This window comes from Protomyctophum bolini (assembly GCF_963924005.1).
Source record: "Protomyctophum bolini genome assembly, chromosome: 4".
Lineage (NCBI taxonomy): Eukaryota > Metazoa > Chordata > Actinopteri > Myctophiformes > Myctophidae > Protomyctophum > Protomyctophum bolini.
The window spans coordinates 43,567,262-43,586,789 of record NC_137865.1 but is presented as its reverse complement, the minus strand read 5'-3'; the positions used below and the strand labels follow the sequence as shown (position 1 = coordinate 43,586,789).

The 19,528-nt window shown below is 43.0% G+C and overlaps 1 protein-coding gene across 1 annotated transcript; it reads left to right on the top strand.

Annotated features, from left to right (window-relative positions):
- Positions 1–6,869: 6,869 nt before the first annotated feature.
- Positions 6,870–19,061, top strand: trhr2 (thyrotropin releasing hormone receptor 2; the record flags this gene model as incomplete). Its single annotated transcript, XM_080762248.1, has 5 exons — positions 6,870–7,261; positions 9,252–9,384; positions 10,371–10,522; positions 11,144–11,288; positions 18,099–19,061. The coding sequence occupies 5 exons, from the start codon at positions 6,870–6,872 to the stop codon at positions 19,059–19,061; spliced, it is 1,785 nt and encodes a 594-aa protein (XP_080618374.1).
- Positions 19,062–19,528: the final 467 nt, after the last annotated feature.

Here is a 19,528-nt window from a genome sequence, read left to right as displayed (position 1 = left end):
CGGCCATTACCTTGAACGTCATCAAACGCCGACAGTCTGCCGCGCTGAAAGCTAATGCAATGCTGGCTGATCTGGGATCAGATCTGGAAACAGATCTGGCAAGTTCGGCTACTATTACAGTTCTTTCCCCTTTTTTATTACTATTACTATTACTACTATTCTATTCAATTCAATTCAATTCAAATGACTTTATTGGCATGAGAAAGCACAATACAACAATACAATCAAAACAAAAATTATGTACATTTGAAAGTCAGAATTGGGAATTGGGAAAGCATATTGGCCTACAGTTGGTAGTGGTGCAGGCAGCATTGTTGTGTAATGTCACATTGCATGGGTTACGGGTAGGGTCCACCGGTTCATTTTCAAATTCCAATACCCAAAATCTCGGCCACTCGCTCACTTGAACGCGGTCTCTCCAGCATGGTCGTGTTACGGTGAAATTGGTGACCTGCCGAAATATGTGACCATCTTGTGAACTACACATAATAACTTACATGGATCTTCAAATACGTTGCCAAAATGCCGCTAGATTGAACTCCGCTAATGAACAAAGTAACAAACCACAATGATTTACGTTCGGACGCTGACATTATGTGATTGTCTACAACTACATGATTGTCACATATTTCAGCAGGTCACCAATTGTACACCACCTTTTTGGAGTGAGCGAGTCATATACAAGTGTAGGCTACTCATTTTGCAGAATGTCCCATTTCAACTGTTTTCAAATGTCTTTTGATTGTATGATTGTATTTCCAATTGTCATTACTTACACTTCAACTCTACTACAACTCGGAGGCAAATAGGCTTATTATATTAATACATTTAGATTTAGTTAATACCTATTGCTAAAGCCTTATTGACCACATGGGGGCGACAAAGGCCCGGCAAAGAAAGCAACAACCCCAGCCCTTGGTCAGGTTGTGGAAGGAAAGCGCAGAGCGCACTAAAGGCACCGTGACCCTGCACGCAGTGCGCGGCACAAGGCGCTCTGGAGACAACTGGCACTGCCATAACATGTATAACCTCTGCAGCTACAATTTGACGGAAACCTGACACAAGGGGGGAAAATACTTACTTAACTATTAAATGCGAAAAATGAGACAAGCTTGAAATTGAAAACACTCATTAAAGCGAAAAAAAGTGAGATATTAAAGCTTGAAGAAAGACGTTTTTTTGAAGAGATGGTCTGCATGCACTCCAGTCTGCGTCGCACCTGTCAAGAAAGTGGATAAGTAGGTAGGTAATTATTCTACTTGTAATAATGGTGGATTGGAGGATGACTTTAAATTTATATGCATGTTTAATAATATTATCTCGTCTATATATTAGCCTATACTTTATATACAGTCGCCGAGTTGCAGCCTATATAGCCATGGGTCAAGTCTGTATGTCACAGAGTTCTTTGATCGATTCTGACATGTGTAGGCATACAGTATGCACATATATAATCGATTAAAATGACTTGATCCAAAGCTATAGCCTATAGCTAAAGCAGATTTACAAGGATGATATAAATTGGATATTGATATCATTGATATTGCCATTATGCATGTCCCCATATGCTATAAAGCAAAAGCAAATCAAAATAAATAATTGATAAAGACAATAAGAAAGAAAGAAAGAAAGAAAGAAAGAATGAAAGACATGTTTTAAGTGGCAGTTGTCCCTCTCAAGCTGGACTGTGCCCCAGTGCACCAAACATTCTTTGTTTTCAAATTGAACAACAGCAGACCCACTGCATGACACATGCCATGTGTGCTTGTTTCCATTTTAGTGTCTGTGAGTGTTCTATGGTTCTCTGGCTGGCTTTGGCTATGATGTCTGTAGTCTGTTCATCCTTCTGGTTTCTGCTCTGTGTCCGTCGTTTTCCCTCTCTGCTTCTCAGGCTGTCTGTCTCTCACACGCATGCATGCACGCGCACGCACACGCACACACACACACACACACACACACACACACACACACACACACACACACACACACACACACACACACACACACACACACACACACACACACATTTTATGATGACTTCCTGTTCTGTTCTTTAACTATATAGAAGTGTCTATTTGTATGTCTCTAATTGATTTGATGAATTGAACAATGTGGACCCTGTTGTAAACAAGTGTAAGGCTTAATTTGGTCGTCCACTCACAGTTAACAGTCTTTGTATTGAGTTTGTGCTTCAAATGTACTGTAATTCTCCAAACTGTTAATACATATTTCAATCAATCAATCAAAAACACACACACACACACACACACACACACACACACACACACACACACACACACACACACACACACACACACACACACACACACACACACACACACACACACACACAGTGCTGCTCACTGCTCATCAGTTCACTTTCTGGATGTTTAAGGCTATCATCACATATACTCACATCACATAGTGACATCTGCTGAAGTTATTCAAACGTGAAAGGAGAGAGAGAGAGAGAATACTGCTTATTAAAGTACTTGTCAGTCAAGCTTGAGTTGTTGCCTGCCCTACATTATAGACGTTTGATGTTGCAGAGCAAAATAAAATAGGCCTTTCAGTACATTAATGTAGCATTAGGGGGCTGGCAGTTGAAAAGCTTTTACAGAGAGATTGCCAACACAACAAAGCCCTGTGTGAATTGAAGGTATCCCTAGTGTAGCGGTAAAGGATGTCCTGTGCAGAGTGATGTGGTAAAGAGATGATACATTTGAGTGTCTCTCTCTCTCTCTCTCTCTCTCTCTCTCTCTCTCTAAAGAGAATAACTATAGCATTACAAATTCAGGGGTGCTATAGCTCCTCCTATATGCCCAGCTTTGTATGTGTCTATCAGCCTGGGCACACTTGAACTTCCAATGCGCGGCCAAAACGAAGCTGTCTGCTGCTTCCGTGTTTTTAGACAGCTGGTGGATGGAAAGCTTGTCCGGGAATCTGGCCCGACACGGCAATCTGCCGCGTGGGTGGAGCTTCATTTCCATCCACCAGCTCTCTAAAAACCCGGAAATGATGCTGGCAGACAGCTTCATGGACTAATCTTATAGGTGTGGCCAGACCCTGTGACTATGTTTAGTGTACCCGCGGAATGTGATGATTTGATTGGCTGAGCACGGAATGTGATGATGTATGAGGACCATGTATGATGATAAGAGCGCCCCTCACTTCACACAAGTGTGATTTCTTGTAAAAACTGTTAGACCAATACAACCCCAGCAACACACTTGTAACACAGTGTAATTGAAATGTGCATGAGATCTGCCCCATACCAACTAGGCCTAAATTGTAGATTGTGTGTGGAATGGAACGGGTATAGTTGATGCAGTCTGACTGATTGTGGAGATAAATTACTTTTACTTATTTGCCCACCTTCATTTATTAGAGGCAGTGTTCAGAAGGGGAGATCCAATATCGCTCAACTCCTAGCCTACAAGTGAAAGATCAACAGAAGTCAGCAACAGTTTCATTTGACAGAGTCAACATGCGGTTAATTGCTTTTCAGCACAACCTGAAATAGTCATTCCGCACCATGCATACACTGATACACAGTAGGCTAGCACAATAAGTACCAATAGGATACTGCAAGATTAGATAGAATATTGTCCATTCCACTGTAAAGTAGTAGTATGTACTTAAACATCACATTTTCAGCAGTTTTTTCAATGCTAAAAGACAAAAGTTTGTCATCGTACGACACACACTAGGGATGCTCGGATCAGGTTTTTTGCGACCGATACTGATCACCGATTGCTTTTCTCATGATCGGCCGATATCGATAGGTCCCATACCGATACTGATCTTGTGAAATGTTGCAAATTTTAATATTTCCAAAATGATTAAATGTATGTCAAAACCCACGTCAAAACTGTTCCCGTGTGTGTGGGGAGGAAGGGGAGAATATTTAGGCCTGTCACAAAAATGCAAAATGATGTTATACCATATATCTGATACCTCATACCACTTAAATGGTGTAAAAGATCAGTTTCTCCAGTTTCTTGTGTGACACAGACAGTACATTGTAGATTGGCTATTTTCAGAGCGCAACACCCTATATATGATTCGTGTCCATGACCATAACATCAAACAGGTCCCCTCATATAAGTATCTAGGAGTACAGATCGATGAGGACCTGAGCTGGCACACGCATGTAACAACACTGTGTTCTAAGATACACCAGCGTCTACACTTTCTCAGAAGACTTAGGCCTTTTGGAGAAGTCAGTGTAAATATCATGTTAACCTTTTACAGAGCTAGTATAGAGTCAATCCTAAAATACGGTATGTCCAGCTGGTTTGGCAATCTAACTGTGAAATACAAATCTCAAATAAGTAGGCTAGCAAACATGGCTGGGAAGATCATGGGCAATTGGGCATGTCCACACCCCCCATCACTCCCTAGGCCATCTTTGAACAAGCAGTGTTGAGACAAGCTCGGAATATTGTATCTGACCCCTTGCATGTATTATACCGAGAATACGAGCTAATGCCATCCGGTATAGGAGGTATAGAACTCCACGGTGTGTGTATAATAGATTTTAACACTCTTTTGTTCCCCTGTCAATCAAAATGCTCGATCAGAGATTGCCGAGATTTACTGACTTGCCAAAAGCAAGCTTTTTTTGACTAGTTGCACTTTATCAAGGGAATGTGTGCAATATCTTTGTTTTGTGTATGTTGGGTGTTTCATGGTGTTTTTCCTTTTCGTATGTGAACGTGTCTGTTATTTGTATGCAGCTGTGACTCTGTCTCCAAGACACATTTCTCCCAAGGGAGACAAATAAAGACAACCTTGAACCTTGATATAGCCTAGCACAACTAAACATAAAATGACTTGTTTAGTTCTACTGGATCTCTTCTCCACTATAGTCCCTCCCTGACATTTTAGTCTATAGTTTGTATTTGCTGACAAAATTGTCAATATATTTAGTCTTATAGTCATCATAGCTTAGTGTTTATTTAGGTTTTATTTAGTTTGTCAGTGAAAAAGGGTAGTTGACGAACATCTTTCGTCATAGTTTTTGTCGACTAAATCAACAGTGCAGGCTTTGGCCTCCCTCATCTTGAATGGTGAATCCATCGTTGCACGGACCCACCCTGCATCAGTTTGGTCACAGGCCTCCTCCAATGGCTTGAAGGAGGCTCATCATGACATTCTGCAGAGCGGGAGACCATAAATCTGGGTTTAAACACTTACAGCTCCAAACGCAATGCGTTAAGTGATCACTTAATGGGAACCGGTTCAGTTCTTTTTGGTTTTTAGTCCATGAGCCAGAGCTCCAAAACTGGTGGGCAAACTATACCCTATATTAAATAGTTTGTAGGATCAATACAAGTGAATTAATACATGATTAATGACTTCCACAGTAGTAGCTTTTTCATATTTTCGATTATTTTGCATATCTTCCTACATAATGCCTCATTTGCATATTTAAAAATGTAAAATTTCATAGCCTTACTCATGGACCAGAGTTACATCCCTACCTGCTTTCTCTGCACCATTTAAGGCCGTTTCCAAATGTTAAAATGTAAAAGACCAATATTATTATGAAGAAAACAAGATGGTAAGACAGCTAAAACAAATAGAATAAAGTTTACATTCAGAAAAAGCGTTGTTTATGGCTTCTGAATGTAGGTATTTTAACATGTAATGTCTGTGAGATAGGCCTATTGGAAAGAAGATTGTGGATGCTGATGAAACCAGTTTTGGACCAGAGCAAATTGATGGAACGATTCATACCCCAAAATAATGCATCTTATCTATTTGCTTGGCAATGGCATCCATTGGGCCTTCTGCTGTGGCATTGATGTGTAGTTTGTGATTTGTGTTCATGTCTTTGTACAAGGCATTCTTGCAGTGCTGGCCGGCCCTGAGCAATTTGGTGCCCTAGGCAGGATGTTTCGTGATGCCCCCTTGAAAAATGACCATGGCCCCCATGTGTTCTAAAGCACTGTGTTATTTGTTGCTTGGTAGATGCCCCCCCTCCCCTCATGATGCCCTAGGCAACTGCCTGTTCTGCCTGATGGAAGGGCCCTGCATTCTTGGACTGTTTATGTGGACATTAACATTTTGTGCACGTGCGTGCATGCATGCTTGCACGCATGTATGCGAGCATGTGTGCGTGCAAGTGCATCGTCTCATTACTGTACAATTCTGCTATATAAAGCTATACCAAATAGTATTTATGTTTGCAACTTTGCAATTTAACCTATTCTCTTTCTTATTCTTATTCTTGTCTCTTTCTAGGTGGATAAATGGATGAGATTTTAGGCCATGGAATAAACGACACAAAAAGAAGCATGAAAGAGGAATGTAGCAATCGAGAAGACCAACACATTCTTTAAATCCTTCACATTGTGATTGTAATGTTGTAATGTGTTAGTTTCGTTGGATTCAAGCTGCCGTTGAATTGCCACACGTTGGTTTGAACCCAACCGATTCAGGTGGGATTCGACAGATGGGACATTTCAGGTTTTGTGAGCCTCATCACGTAATTTTAATCAAATTAATGTAGTCTTCAACGTTTTTTTATTTTCTATCCCACAATTTTTGTAACCCATTTTTTTCACCTGGTGCCAATTGCCTAAACTGTAATCCTGGGCGCTACTCTCCCTCTGCCAACCTGGGGAGAGCCCCGAACTGAGCTCATGCTTCTTTCAATGCATGAGGACGAGTGAGCAGGCCGATTCTTATCACCTGACAGAGTTTCCCTGGCAGGACGTATAGCGCGTGGAAGGAACACGTTATTCCATCTAGTTCCTTTCCCCTCCACCAGGCGCCCCCGGCCGACCAGGGGGAGGCAGTATAGCCTTCGACAGATTTTTGACAAGAAACAACAACAACTAAAAAATAACTTTCTCGCGGACATGGCGGACAACAACGAGAGCTCCAGGACGGACAGCCCGACGAACATCTCCCTGATTCCCGGATTCGGCGACACGGTCCCCGAGTCCCTGGAGTACAAGAGCGTGTCCGTGTTCCTGGTGCTGCTGGTGTGCGGCCTGGGCATCGTGGGGAACGTCATGGTCGTGCTGGTGGTGCTCACGTCGCGACACATGAGGACGCCCACCAACTGCTACCTGGTCAGCCTGGCCATGGCGGACCTCACGGTGCTGGTGGCGGCCGGGCTGCCCAACATCTCCGACAGCCTGAACGGCACGTGGGTGTTCGGCCACGCCGGCTGCCTCGGCATCACGTACCTCCAGTACCTGGGCATCAACGTGTCCTCCTGCTCCATCACCGCCTTCACCGTGGAGAGGTGACGTACTGTACTGTGTGAAGTAACCCAGTACATTTACTCAAGTACTCAAGTTTTACATCATTTTACTTTACTGGAGTATTTCCAATTGGAAGTACTTTTACTTCAATCCATTACATCTCACCAGGGCCAGTATTTTGTTGGGGGCCCAATTCTTTTTTTCCCCCTACATTTCTTTATCATCTTTTTGACCTAACAGCCAATGAAGGCCCCCAGGAGCCCTTTTCAGGGCCAGTATCACACAGTCCAGTTTCCCTGAAGGGCCCCACCCATGCCCAATGGCTATAATTTGGCCAATCATGGCCTTCCGTGATTTGTTTTGTCATGAATCACCGAATGCAGCGAATCAAAACATACATTTAACCACTTCAGCCCTTCAGCCATTTGAAAATAGCCGATCTACAAGCTACAGTACAGTACCAAACGTAATAGTTATCATGCAGAATAGGATATAGTTCTGCTCCCCGTCTTCAGGTTCAAGTGTATAGACCAGGGGTCCTCAACTATAAATGCTGAGGGGTCCACAAATAATGTTTGAATAAGACCATGGTCCAGTCTCATGCGCGCGCAAATAAAATTGCGGGTCGCGTGGGTCCCACGGGGTGGGGCTGCCCCCCCTCGCCCCCCCACCCCTAGAAACACCTATGCCTGTTTAGTACAGTCAAACCAAGCTTATACAAATCGGGTCCCATCCAACCAACCATATACTGGGGTGCAGACTAGTAGAGACAAATATTCATTATTCACCTCCAAAAAAATATAATTGTTTATTCAACTAATGTGTGAATGTGTCACTGCGACCCCATTAACAGCTAGTGAGCCCAGTCAGCGCAACATTGTCACCAGGACATGCCGACCCACACAGGCACACACACATGCGCGCGCGCACACAATCAGTCGGTCCACATTCAGAGCGTTAATTGCGTTGCTGTCTCACGGTCACAGTGACTTTTTTCCTTCTCTTTATTCTATCATTTCTCCAGAGGGTCCTAAGGAGAGGTGTGCTGCGGTCCGCTCGTGTGCCGCGGTGCGCCTGTTGAGGACCACTGATATAGACCATTGAATATATTTCACAGTATTAATGATAGGGCTTTTTTAACCCATTCTGAACGGGAACCCCTTTTGGTGTTATATAGCATCATGTTATGCTTTAGCTATTGAAAAATAGCAGATCTACAAGCTCATAGCGCGCCACCGAGTGGCGCGCTACGAGCTTGTAGGTCTGCTATTTTTGAAAAATCTAAGAACGGCTGACATTTTTTAGAATCTGATCTCAGGTCAGAACGGGTTCATCAGACCAGTGTGTGTCCAGTGGAAACCTCGTATGAATCTGATCTCAGGTCAGAATGGGTTAAATTATCCTCGCCGAATGCAAAAGGATTATGTTATGCCAAGGAAGAACTGCCAAGCCAGTTATTTCAATTGGCTTCACTTCTGCCCATAGGGGCCGCCACAAATGCGAACAGTTGCAACGTCTGTCATACAAACTGCATTTCCTCTACTAACTGCCTCCTCATGTCCAGATGGCTGCTGCACGCCATACAACTAACACAGCCCTGGGTATGCAACCCGGCATGGCGGGGATCTGCGCTCAGAGGAGCGCACTTTTCTAGTTAATTCTTGTGCATGTAGCTTAACGGTTAAATAATTATATACCAGTCAATATATATACAGTATCAGTCAATGTATGTTTTGTATATTATCTAAAGCTACTGTATCAAATTATTGTAGGGGTGTAAAAAGTGCAATATTTGCCTCTGAGATGGAAAGGAGACTAAAGAAATGTAGGTACTTTCCACCGTTATTACATCATAAAGTGTAAAGTTGTACAAAATAGCTTAAAATACACTACTGTGACACATTGTTTACAACACAACATTTGCTACACATCGGTATACCTCACCTTTCAGTTGAAGTGCTGGCGCATGACATGAACTTAATTGGCTCTCATTATATTGCAACAAAGCCCTTTGCTGTGTCCCTCCTGCAGGTACATAGCTATCTGTCATCCAATCAGGGCTCAGACGGTGTGCACGGTCTCCCGGGCCAAGCGGATCATCACCTCTGTTTGGATCATCACCTGCGTCTACTGCATGCTCTGGTTTTTCCTGCTTGATATTCAGGTCAGAGTTTGTATATTTATTTGATTATTTGTTTATGTATTTATTTATTCCTATACCTACTGTCGTGCCTAAAGTCCTATACTTAATGGCACTACTGGTTGCCGACGGCCAGGTGGAAGCTCTTACGTGTGCCAGTACAAACTGATCTCCAAAACATGTCCGTTGTCGAGTTTAACTCCACTAGTGGCAACACCTGTGCCTGATTAGCAGCCTGGTTAAATACCTGACACTGACCAAGCTGCAGTGACACTGTCAATCAGCAAAACATTAGGTCATAATTATGGCTCTTACACCTACCTGGTGGCATTTCCAAAAATAAACCACAGTAAATGCCTGCGAGGGATTTGGATGGTTGGTGTAAATTACAGCATAAAGATTGATTAGGGTATTTCGTATTTGTCTTATCTTAGCCCCCATGCCATGAACAACAAGAATGCCCCGTATTTACCTCCTTTAATCATTTGTATTGCAGTGTGAACTGTCTGTGTGACATTGGAGCGTAACTAAGTACACTGACTTAAGTACTGTTACCTTTACTTTACTGGCGTATTTAAACATTTCAGTACTTTTACTTCTACTCCACTACATTTCAAATATTGTACTACTACTTTTACTCCACTGCAATTATTTGAAAACTGTAGTTATTAGTTAGTTAGTTAGTTCAAGTTAAATTTGATTATTATTACAAAACATACATTAACCAAGTCAGCTATACATTTCGGCCATTTGGAAAAACTATTTTATACATTTGAAGACTTGTGAAACTGGACATTCTGCACAGTGAATAACTTCTACTTTTGGTACTTTTAATTACATTTTGATGCCAATATACTGTTGTACTTTTTACTCACGAAGTAGGCCTATACATTTTGAATTCCAGACGTTTACTTGTAACAAAGCATTTCTATTGCAGTATATTGATACTTTTACTTAAGTATAAGCAAAACGATTGAGTTTGACTTTTCCCCACCCACCGCTGCGTTCAGGTGAGCCAGGACGGACACGTGCAGTGTGGCTACAAGGTGAAGCGAGAGCTCTACCTGCCCATCTACCTCATCGACTTCACCATCTTCTACGTCATCCCCCTGCTGGTGGCCATCGTGCTGTATGGCCTCATAGCGCGAGTCCTCTACCTCAGGTATACCTACTGTAGTACCTACTGTACCTATACTGTATGGCCTCATAGCGCGAGTCCTCTACCTCAGGTATACCTACTGTAGTACCTACTGTATGGCCTCATAGCGCGAGTCCTCTACCTCAGGTATACCTACTGTAGTACCTACTGTATGGCCTCATAGCGCGAGTCCTCTACCTCAGGTATACCTACTGTAGTACCTACTGTATGGCCTCATAGCGCGAGTCCTCTACCTCAGGTATATACCTACTGGAGTCTGTCCTGGCTACTTTTATGAAAGTCATTGTTATAATAATGTAATTTTACTGTACGTCCATGGGGCCGCCAGCCCCTCCTATACACAGGTTTAATGTTTGTCTTTAGTTCAATGTTTGAAGCAAAAAAAAAACCGACGTCGTTCTAATAATGCTCGTTGCCTAGCTGATGCCATTGCCTTGTAAACTGGACTGCAACAGAGTGCCTTGGAATCTCCTTCTGTTTTGCCATCATTGTACCCTCGCCAACGAGCACCTGTTTACAGTTGAAACAACACAGGCCGCGGCATGCAGTGCTTCCTCTTCTCTGTATTCAACTCATATCCTAATGCTTGGATACTGCCCCCCCTCCCCCCCCCCCCCCCAACAGTCCTCTGTCGAGCCACCCAGACAGCGGCGGCACCATCACCGCTGGGACGACCACACTTCATCGCAGCTGCCGAGAACGGGCCGAGTCCGGGAAGGGGCCGGGTCAGCAGAGCCGTCCGAAGAGTGCTCTGTCATCAAGGAAACAGGTAGCCTACGTTGGGAATTCTGTATTCCCAACGAATAACTCCTTGAGATGTATGACCCAGTGGTGGAAAAAGCACTCGCATGTTTTACTGAAGTAAAAAAGTAGCAACACTACTGGAGTGCAATATAGAAATGCTCCGTTACAAGTACATGTCCGGAATTCAAAATGTACTTGAGTAAAAGTACGAAAGTATTGGCATCAAAATGTGGTTCGATTAATTTATTAACAGATTGGAGAATTACAGTACATTTCAAGCACAACTCAATACAAAACTGTTAGTGTTAACTGTGGACGTAACACCATAGAGTATTACACTTAGGGCCCACAATAGGGCCCACCATGTTCAATTCATCATAACAATTAGAGACGTACAAATATACTCTATATAGCCAAAAACAGGAAGTCATAATAGAGGATGTAAAAAAGGGGGAAAAAAACAAACATATATACAGTGAGGGGGGAAAAAGTGGTGGGGGGGATTCAGGTTTTATGGGGGCCAGTTTCGAATTGCAGCTGTCCGTAGGTGCCCTTTGAGAGCGGTTTTGAAGGAGTCAAGGGATTCACATGTCTTAATGACAGTTGGTTGGAAATTCCACATTTTGGTGGCATAGGAGCAAAATTAATTTAGTCCCTTGTTTGTGCCGAATCTGGGTTGCACATGGTTTGTTGAGCTTGTAGCCTAACTTAAAGTACCAAAAGTAAAAGTACTCATGATGCAGAATCTCTCATTTCACAAGTTTTCAAATGTATACAAATCTTTTGAAAATAGCAGCTCTACAAGCTCACGTTGCGACGCATTGTGAGCTTGTAGCTATTTTCAAATTACCGAAATGTCTGAAATGGTTAACCCATTCTGACCTGAGATCAGATTCATACGAGGTTTCCACCGGACACACACGGGTCTGATGAACCCATTCTGACCTGAGATCAGATTCTAAAAAATGTCAGTCGTTCTTCGATTTTTCAAAAATAGCAGACCTACAAGCTCGTAGCGCGCCACTCAGTGGCGCGCTATGAGCTTGTAGATCTGCTATTTTTCAATAGCTAAAGCATAACATAGTGCTAACACCAAAATGGGTGCCCGCCCAGAATGGGTTAATGTATGTTTTGTAATAATAATAAAAATCTACAAAGTAACTAAGCAACTAAAGTTTTCAAATAAATGTAGTGGAATAGAAGTAAACATATTGGAAATGGGAAATACTTAAGTAAAGCACAAATACCTAAAGGTTTTACTTGTGTAGATGTTTAGTTACTTTACTTTACACTGGATGTACTGCCAGGCTGTGAGGTACATTACGTCATCACAATCTTAATTCTTCCTCTTCTCTGTTACCGTTCCATCTCTCTCTTCTTTTTGAGGGGCGCTATATTCAGCTATTAGTGTATCTTCGTCTTACACAAACATTAAATTCCCTATGGCATTGAATGGAGAATCTACGACATATGTGTCTGAGAAAATCGACATTACATCATGATGATGTACGATGATAAGAGCGCCCCTCAATTCACACGGGTGTGATCTTTTTATTTATTTTTATATCTGTCCAGTAATTGTCGTAGAATAGCTTTTGGTCACACTTGACCCACGGCTGGCCTTTGCGCCGACTGTTGGGGATTGGGAGCCATGATTCCCTCTGTGGCAGAGGGGATAGCAGTGGCAATACTCCTGCTATCTATTACCTCAGATAAGTGCCCTTGGGTGACTGTTTGCGAAGCCCTGGGTGTTATGTGGCTATTAGGGCCTATATGTGACACCAAAAACATTGCTAACATTGACACACTGTACTACAATATTAGCTTGAGAATCGGTTACTGAAGTTAAGTGTCAGGCAGTAATGGCTTCTTTTCCTTAAGGCAACATGGGACGGAAGAGATTTGCCTCTGAGAACCCTTCCATCCCAGATTGCAGGCTTTGTCCATCTCCCTTCAGACGTATTGGGTTCTCTCAGGATAAGCTACCTCTGTATCACTTCACTACATCCACTCGTCCGGGGGGATTGGACAAGATGGGAGTAGCTTGGAGAGTGATTATACTGTGGCATTTCATTATGGCATTTTTGAAAAGTTGGATTGCTTGTTTCATCATGCAAGGAACTGTAATATCGGAGCATATTTTTCTCATTTATGGTTTGCCAATGTTCACATTACCGCCACTATAGAATAAATGGTGCGACAACCTGAAAGATAAATCCAGTCTGACACTCATTCAAAGGTGCCTCCACTTTCCAGAGAAAAGTCATTGAAATCCTGCACCAGGATTGTGCACCTTATACAATATACAATCAATTCAACTTTCTACAATCTATTTTAAGAGGGTCAGGTTGTTTGTGAATATAAGTGTGCACGCGTGCGTGTCCGGACTCTCCGGAGCTAATCTCACAAACTGTTGGAACGATCATTGAGAGATTTATTGCGCCAGTAGGCTAAATAAGGATTTATTTTAACTAGGGCTGTCAAAGATTTAAAGGTTTTAATCTGATTAATCACAGTTTAAAATAATTATTCATCATGACTAATGTAAAAAGAATAAGCCATGTTTTTCTGTATATTGTTGGGGATGGAAAGATAAATGACGGAAGGGCAGGCGTATAGGCTACATATAAACATTATATATGTATTATTCTTTATAACAAATCCAGTAGCCTTGCAGACCCGTATTGATGTTCAAAATAAGAATTCTTCTACATTCTCTAATTGTGTAGACTTCTTGTAAATTGACTTAAGTAATGGGTCCATTTAGTTCCATTTGTACACTCAAGGGGGTCCTTGAAATGAAAAAAGTTGAAAATCACTGATAGAGCCATACAAATCTTATCCTCCTTGGCATATATTTTCAAATGGGGGTCCGCAGGCTAATGAGTGTCATTTTGGGGGTCCTTGACATGAAAAACCACATATACAACCAGCGCAGGGGTAAGTAGGTGGACACAGTATGAAGCTATAGTTGGTTATGGGGCGCTCAGGTGCACAGCGCAGGGGTAAGTAGGTGGACACAGTATGAAGCTATAGTTACCGTATACTTGGTTATGGGGTGCTCAGGTGCACAGCGCAGGGGTTAAGTACTATAGGCTACTTGTCCACCACAGCAGAGCCATGGGGAGCTTTATATCTGCTATTTTCAAAAGCTTTTTATACATTTGAAAACTTGAATTGGGACATTCTGCATAATGGGTATAGGCTACTTATACTTTAGGTATTTTGAATTCCAGACCTTTACTTGTAACAGAGTATTTCTTTTCTATATTGCAGTATTGATACTTTTAAGTAAAACTAAGCAAAACATTTGAGTACTTTTTCCACCATGAGTAGGCCTACAAACAGTATGATTGCTTATACCTCTAATTAGTGTTATAAGCAGATCACATTGCATTTGCACTTGACCTCGCAAGTCATTATAGAATGCTTTATAATGTGTCATGATTATTGTTATAAATAAAGCATCATGTACTTGAGTACAGTTCTTATAACTGTAATTATACATTGTTTTAAGCAAATGATAAGACATTATAAGTATGTATGTATTATCTTACAGTAATTCATTCATATACACATGCCTTAACCCATTCTGAACGGGAACCCATTTTGGTGTTAGCACTATGTTATGCTTTAGCTATTGAAAAATAGCAGATCTACAAGCTCATAGCGCGCCACCGAGTGGCGCGCTACGAGCTTGTAGGTCTGCTATTTTTGAAGAATCGAAGAACGACTGACATTTTTTAGAATCTGATCTCAGGTCAGAATGGGTCAATCAGACCAGTGTGTGTCAAGTGGAAACCTCGTATGAATCTGATCTCAGGTCAGAATGGGTTAAAGACTTGCATTGGGGTCTGGGTCTATGTTGGTCTGTGAGTGTGGCTATGTGTAAGGAAATGCATGCTTGTGTGGGAACAGACCGGGCTCAGCCCTATTGGCAGTTTTGGCACGGCACGTTGCGCGTTGGTCTGGTGAGTGGGAGCTTCCACGGAATGCTATACAATCGCATGTACACGTGCATGAGCCTCAACGCTCATACGAGAGAGAGAGAGAGAGAGAGAGAGAGAGAGAGAGAGTAGATTCTAATCAATGGTGTTCAAGGGCTCCATCCAAGACCCAAAGATTTGCATAATGTGATTTGGGATTTACATTGAAGTGTACTTAACGCTGCAGATGGTTCTTCAATATGCATGCAGCCCACACTGTTTTCATCCGTCTGCCCTCGGGCTGTTTGATAGGCTGATTCAATCTGATATAGTTTGATAAACTTCTGTATACCAAAGAATGGCGCGGTTTTACGGTCGGAGATGAATACAGTGTGCTGTGAGATTAATATACACTTTTAATCTTCAAGACTTTTTTCTCCTGTCTGTGATCTCCTGAAGTGCACATTCAAGAAGATGGATGGTTATGTTTGGTGCGTGGTGCTGTAGCCTTAACTAAGGGGGCAACTTGATATCATTTGCATCTGAACTGAAAAGCAGATCCTTTTGGTGAAACAAACGGATCCTGGGGACCCTTCCGTTAATTTCCTCGACTGAGTCCGTCCTCTTTGTTTGTCGTATCAGAGCCCAGTAAAGCCACTGGTGCATGCACGGTGGCAGCAATAATATGCATATTCAAAATGCCACTCAGATTCTTTCTGTCTCATTATCTCATGCATTGTGATAATTAGAAAACCGCCCTCTCCGCCTCCTCCCTGTTCAATTAAATGCTTTGTTGTGTAGCGATTTCCCCCCCCGTTTTAATCTACTTGCTGAGGTGGCTGTCACCGACTTGCTGCTTGAGGCAGGGGACAGAGAGACCCTTATCTCAAATAGCATTTAGCCGAGGAGAGAGAGAGAGACGTGTGCGACGATATGCGCTATCAACCTGCCTGACTTTTCTTTTTCTGCTGTGATCACAAAACATAAGGCAGCTGGAGTGAAAGGCAACCATGCTTCAACAACATTATTATGGCACGAGGGGAGGGGAGGGGGGGGGGGGGGGGGTAACGGGGGGGATGGTAGGGGGAAGCTCTAAAATGTCTGCAGGTGTGAGGGGCGAGGCTGGGTGCGGAGGGGAGAGGAGGAGTGGGTGGATAAGGGAGAGGTGTGTGGTATACTGTTGGGGACTGATAAGGCTAATCACTGAAGACGGCTTCTATTTCTTCTGTCAGGAATGCCTGAGCTGTCGTCATGGTCACAAACCAATGGGGGGGTGGGCGGGGTAAGGGATGTTGCATTGTTTGTACGAGCACACATGCACAGTACGCGCGCACGCACACACACACACACACACACACACACACACACACACACACACACACACATACGTACACGTGTGTGTGTGTGTACAGCTGTGTGTGTACAGCTCATAAATGTGGGGTACACATTATATCGCTGCATGTAGCTGAATTTCCTTCCTTACTGTTTGGTTCCGTTTGATGACGCCAGGTATAGGACATCATCAAACACACCCCCTTGTTTCAGAATCAGTCAGAATCATAACGTTATTGTCACACAATAAAGCCTACCAGTAAGACGCGCAAACGCGGGAAGCGAACGCAGCTCGTACATATTTGGGTTTTGGACGTATAGCTGCTTTGGGGACTCCTTATATGGTTATGGCTGAGTCATGGTGACGTAACAGCGGGACAGACACTTGCATCAATCACAAACAAATCACTCAGCTCCATATATGGGCACAAAAGCGGGACAGACACACAGACAGACACACAGACATGATCTGCTAGGTCTCATAGTAAGTGCTCACTGCGTTCGCAAAAAGGGATAATGACTGACTGATACATTCATCTCCATTATATGGGAATATACCAATGACCATATATCCATGTATGGGCATAAAAGGGACAAGGACTGACAGGTACAGAGAACTCCATATATGGGCATCAGTCAGGTGTAGGTGCTGTAGGTGTGAGGGCCGTATAGCAGCCCAAACCTCTCTCGTAGTTCTATACGTATAGTAGCATACTTACTACTATAGGCTAAAAGACATGTAGGCCTTTGACCAAACACAGCCATTGACTCATTGTGGGAAGGCCTGTGCACAAACATTTGATATGTATCTGAGTATCACATTTCACAATAATAATAATAATAATAATCATCCCCACTGGGATCCCCTCGTCTAAACATTTTCCAATATTTTGTATAGGAGTTGAGGTATGACAAGACAAGACATGTTGTTTGACTCTATTCCGCAGATAAATATTATAGCAGCCACTAATTATGCAGTTGTGTAGTCTACCGTTATACGCTATATACGTAGTAATATGATCGTGCTGAAGTTTTTTTGGGGGGAAAAGCGTATACCGTCTGCTAATCATTTCATCCATTGACAACGTGCGAGCGTAAATGTGCACATGTCGCGCAGGGATTCATTATGATATAGCCTATACCTGAAAGAACTTAGGCTATACAGCACTGCTGCTACTGTATGTGTTATACAATGAATGATTGTCTGGACACATTTATTGACTATTAACTCCATCCTACACAGTTCCACAAGTTCACTTGCGCTGTCGCGCAGTCACTTATTCTCACAGTCAGACACCAACTTCAGGGGCTGCTACTGTCTCATTTGAGATGTCCCGCTGCCTCAAACAATCATAAAGCAAACACAGATAATCAGAGAAATTGCAACAATATAGCAGACAATATTACACTGGGCTTTGGATGTCACAAATGCTTACCCCGGGCCCCTTGTCATATCCAATGTCTGTTATAGGGCCATGAATATTGTAATATTGTCATACACATCGCCTTCATAAACTAGATTACATCTTTCCGTGATTCTCACTGCTGTTCCCTGCCTGCTCTTGTCTCACCTCTAGGTAACTAAGATGCTAGCCATGGTGGTGATCCTGTTCGCGTTGTTATGGATGCCCTACCGGACCTTGGTTCTGATTAACTCCTTTGTGTCCACGCCCTACCTGGACTCCTGGTTCATCCTGTTTTGTCGGACTTGCATCTACGCAAATAGTGCCATCAACCCGGTGATATACAACGCCATGTCCCAGAAGTTCCGCTCGGCATTCCGCGGCCTTTACCGCTGCCAGAGACCAGAGGGACACCAGAGGACGTTGTCGTTAATCCATTCCAGCTATAGCACAGTGCGTGACACGCGTTACAATACACCCGCGCCTAACGGAACGGACAAAAGGGCCCAAAGAGCTATCCTTAATACCACCACTGGCACAACTTCAGAATGGAAGGCCTCTAACGTGGTCGGTGGCGATGAAAAGACTGGGCCGTTTCCTCAAGCAACAGCAGCCAATGGGAGCCGAGACCAAGATCCCGTAGAAACCTCTGCGGATAAGATTTGTACGGATACAATTCCTCCAGCCGATGTTAGGAATCATGTGCTTATAACTGATACCGCCACAAACGATGTTAACGGTGTTCTTGCTATTGACCCCTTCGAAACAGGCCATGGGAAATGTGTGGCGTCCACAGAATGTACCTCAACCCATCTTAACATAGGCTCCTCCTTAAATGACGACGAAGCCAACATGGAACCCATGGAATCTTCATGCACAGAATCATCTATAGTAAATGATAAAGGAGAGAAGTCAGAGAACCAACCCATAGACAACGTCTCATACAATGTCCAGAAAGCTGTCGACTCTATGGAATCATCCGTAGCCAACGATGGCAGAGGTAAAGATCCCATCGACTCCTCTGGTGAAGAGAAGAGAGATACAGAACCCTACCTTGAAGACAACAGAGATGAGACCATGTCAATCACTGGCCAAACACAGAGAAATGAGGAGGGTATGATTCATACTGTGATATAGAAACAAACAGCTGTAGTAGAAATGGCATGATTTGTCATCGTAATCATCTTGATCTTCACTAGTATTCCCCTGCTTTTTCTCCCTTGATTTTCTCAGGCACACAGTTTATCTTCTGATCCCCTGTAGGCTGCAAGGCACATGCAGAGAGATTAACATCTCTCATGTTCAGAGAGCCAGTTAACCACCTAGTCAGCTTTAATGACGTTATGATAGGTTAATAATTAATAGACATAATAATTATTTTCTCTCTCCTGTCCGCCTGAATCAAACGAGGTGGCCTCCCAGGTGCAAAACATAGCTTTTTCTAAATGTTTTCTTTTTTTGTTCTCGTGTGTGTGTGTGTGTGTGTGAGAGAGAAAAAATAAAACATTTCGAAAAAGCACATACACACGCGCGTGCGCGCAAGCGCGAACACACGCGCACACACACACACACACACACACACACACACACACACACACACACAC